At 40.6% G+C, this 2,812-nt stretch overlaps 1 protein-coding gene across 1 annotated transcript; it reads left to right on the top strand.

The window, feature by feature from the left end:
• The first annotated feature begins 238 nt into the window (after window positions 1–238).
• On the top strand, window positions 239–2,127 carry LOC112566428 (complement C1q subcomponent subunit C-like). The gene is made up of 3 exons (XM_025242610.1): window positions 239–464; window positions 775–952; window positions 1,511–2,127. The coding sequence occupies exons 1-3, from the start codon at window positions 305–307 to the stop codon at window positions 1,764–1,766; spliced, it is 594 nt and encodes a 197-aa protein (XP_025098395.1). The 5' UTR covers window positions 239–304; the 3' UTR covers window positions 1,767–2,127.
• Window positions 2,128–2,812: the final 685 nt, after the last annotated feature.

Here is a 2,812-nt window from a genome sequence, read left to right as displayed (position 1 = left end):
CAGCCTTCCAATCAGTTCCCAATCCTGGATCACAGCCTGTCCTCATTCACCAATAAAAGATGGAACTGTTTCGGTTACTTATGAATGCAATCTCGAAGGCAGTGAGAACGTCACTCCTCTGGCGGTGAATGACAAACTGACAAGGGCAGTAACCCTGTAAAGTTTCCGGCGCTTCTTCATGACGTCACAGACAAGGTCGTCCCTCCATGATCCCTATATAAGGGCGCCCGAAACACAACAAATGAGACTGAAATCCCACAGCAACGTGTTCTTCTAGAAAGAGTGGTGCAGTCTGACAAAAACAATGTTTCTTAAACAGCTTATCGTTGTTGTGATGACGTGCACGACATCTGTGGCTAGCACTCTGCCAGAAGGGTCATCTGACAGGGACCAAGTTGTCGCCAAGATGGCCAGCCGTTTGGAAGAAGTAATGGGTGAACTTGCTGCACTTAAAAGCAGGCTTGGTAAAGAAACTATTGTATATTTATGTCCATCTGCAGCCATCTGCTTTTTTGTGTATTTATCTCAAATTCATTTTTCATGCTATGGTCTTTGTTCTTGAACTAATTTAGCAACGTATATTTTTTCTCTACTTTAACCAAAAGCTATATACAAAAATACACGGATTTAATGGTCTAACACCTGTAGCACTTTGTAAATAAATAATTTCAATGGCTATCGTCAATATCTTTCTGTTCATTTTCTGCAACAATTTCTTTGAAAATTTTCACGAAAAGCTGTTGCAGTCTCTGCGTTTTCTTTGTCATTTTTCAGATCTCGTTCAGTGTTCACCACACGTGGGCTTTACACTAACGCTTGATGTCAACCTCACCGTGGCACCGGAAGAGATCATCAAGTTTGACTACATCATGTACAACGAAGGCCAGGGTTACGACCCTGAGACCGGTTACTTCACGGCGCCTGTCGGAGGGATGTACTTATTCTTTGTTCAGTAAGTATAACTCCGGTCAAACACTTGAACAATTTTGTTACCAATTTTTAAAAATTATTTTTCATATTATAAAAATACACCGCTTCCCGCTGCGTAGTTTTTAAAAACTCAATCAGTATTGATAATGTTTTTTGTTAAAAAAACAAAAATTCAAGAATTACACTTATATTGAATAAAGGTTTGCGTTTCAGTATTAAAAAAAAAAACCACTTCATTTAACATATATGACAAACTTCCTAAACCGAACATAAAGATAATTACTGTCATAAATATGAAATCATTTTATCTCAAAAATATTGGAAACTATGTACAAAAAGATTGAATTACTAATTTCTGTATGCAAAACGTATTTCAAATATTTCACTAAATTTGCTGCAAAGTGGGTGAGTGAAAATTATAACAGGGAGTTAGTAAACAGGAAATGAAAATTGTCCATAACTTATAAAGACCACCATCCCGGATTTTTTCTGTACGTTCCATCCAACACGTCCTTACTTATGCTACTTTCCCATCGTTTTATTTCCATATTTGTTGTCGCCATGCCCGTGCCGCCTGTAGGGCAGAGACGCCGCCAGGAGCTGGGTTCGGCCTCAGCCTGATGAAAGAAGATGCCGAGTGGGCCTACATCTCCGGCAACAACGAGGACTCACGGCTGACCCTCTTTGACGAGGTCGTCTTGAACCTTCAGCAAGGGCAGAGAGTCTGGATCCTAAAGCGAGACAACTCCAACCCTGTGATCCGACACCGATCTAATTTCGGAGGCTTTCTCATCGCCCCTGACAGGCAGTGTGTGATCCCTAATAACCTGAGTTAAATCCCCTTCAGGAATCCATCTCAGAGCCTAATTGACTTTCTTCAGTCTTTTCAGAATTCTGGGAAACGATATTCTTTTTTATGGCTGCGTCAAGCCCAATGTAGGCCACATATTTTTTCTCAAATCTGGGGAAATATTCCCTTCTGTTCTTCAATCAGACAATAAATTGTGCATGCGACCTGTACCACTTAGTGTCCTGTGTATGAGGTGTAAGGTATGCACTGCAGGGTGGATGAGCACCACCCTATACACACGACTGCACAGAACCCTCAAGTGAACAGGCAACTGGAATGGTTAAGATGCCAGCAAATATTGCATGCACGACGCAGAAGATACAACTAAATAAAGTCAAAAAAAAAATTTTTTAAATGCAAGCTGGAATCAGCCGGACACCTGCAAACACAGCAACACAAATTTATAAACTTTATTATCCGTACCGCTCAGGAAACCTGTGATGTGCACTCATTAACTGCACTTAATGAATTCAGTGTACATAATAATAAAGAATGCGATACAATTGTTATTCTGCATTAGTTTTGCATCCACTGCATTCGCTGGCATGTCTAAATATATATAAATGAGAGGGGGAGAGAGAGAGAGTGTCCGTTTGTGAGAGAGGGGGGGAGAGAGTGTGTAAGAGAGAGAGAAGGGTATGTGAGAGAAAGAGAGAACTAGACTTGAAAAATTTTATTTCAACAACACAAATGTCGCAAAGGTCAAGCTGTTACAATGTAAAAATAGCGCGAACCGTGTTAGAATGTCCGAAAGGTTACAGCAAAATACACTAATTACAGTATGCAGTACACACTACACAAAAACAATGTGTATATACAGGAGGTGAACGATCCCAGCGTGTGACAGCAGCTTAGCAGGTCTCTCTGATTTTTACCAAATTACTTGATGAGGATTATGAAATTATGTCGCTGTCATGTGGTGACTTAAGTGGAGCAACTGGTCAGCAGTCGAAGCGACTTCAGCCTCTCTAAGGCCGACTTCACTTGTACCTCAAGACCGAGTCTTTAGTCTTTACATTTTGGACCTGATTT

Source organism: Pomacea canaliculata, linkage group LG6 (assembly GCF_003073045.1).
Source record: "Pomacea canaliculata isolate SZHN2017 linkage group LG6, ASM307304v1, whole genome shotgun sequence".
Lineage (NCBI taxonomy): Eukaryota > Metazoa > Mollusca > Gastropoda > Architaenioglossa > Ampullariidae > Pomacea > Pomacea canaliculata.
The sequence above is the reverse complement of the archived record's forward strand: the minus strand, read 5'-3'. Positions and strand labels throughout refer to the sequence as shown.

Coding starts and splice junctions, on each gene's coding strand:
- LOC112566428 (XM_025242610.1), top strand. CDS start 305: ATGTTTCTTAAACAGCTTATCGTTGTTGTGATGACGTGCACGACATCT. Junction 465..774: donor TGCACTTAAAAGCAGGCTTG/GTAAAGAAACTA, acceptor GTCATTTTTCAG/ATCTCGTTCAGTGTTCACCA. Junction 953..1,510: donor ATGTACTTATTCTTTGTTCA/GTAAGTATAACT, acceptor TGCCGCCTGTAG/GGCAGAGACGCCGCCAGGAG.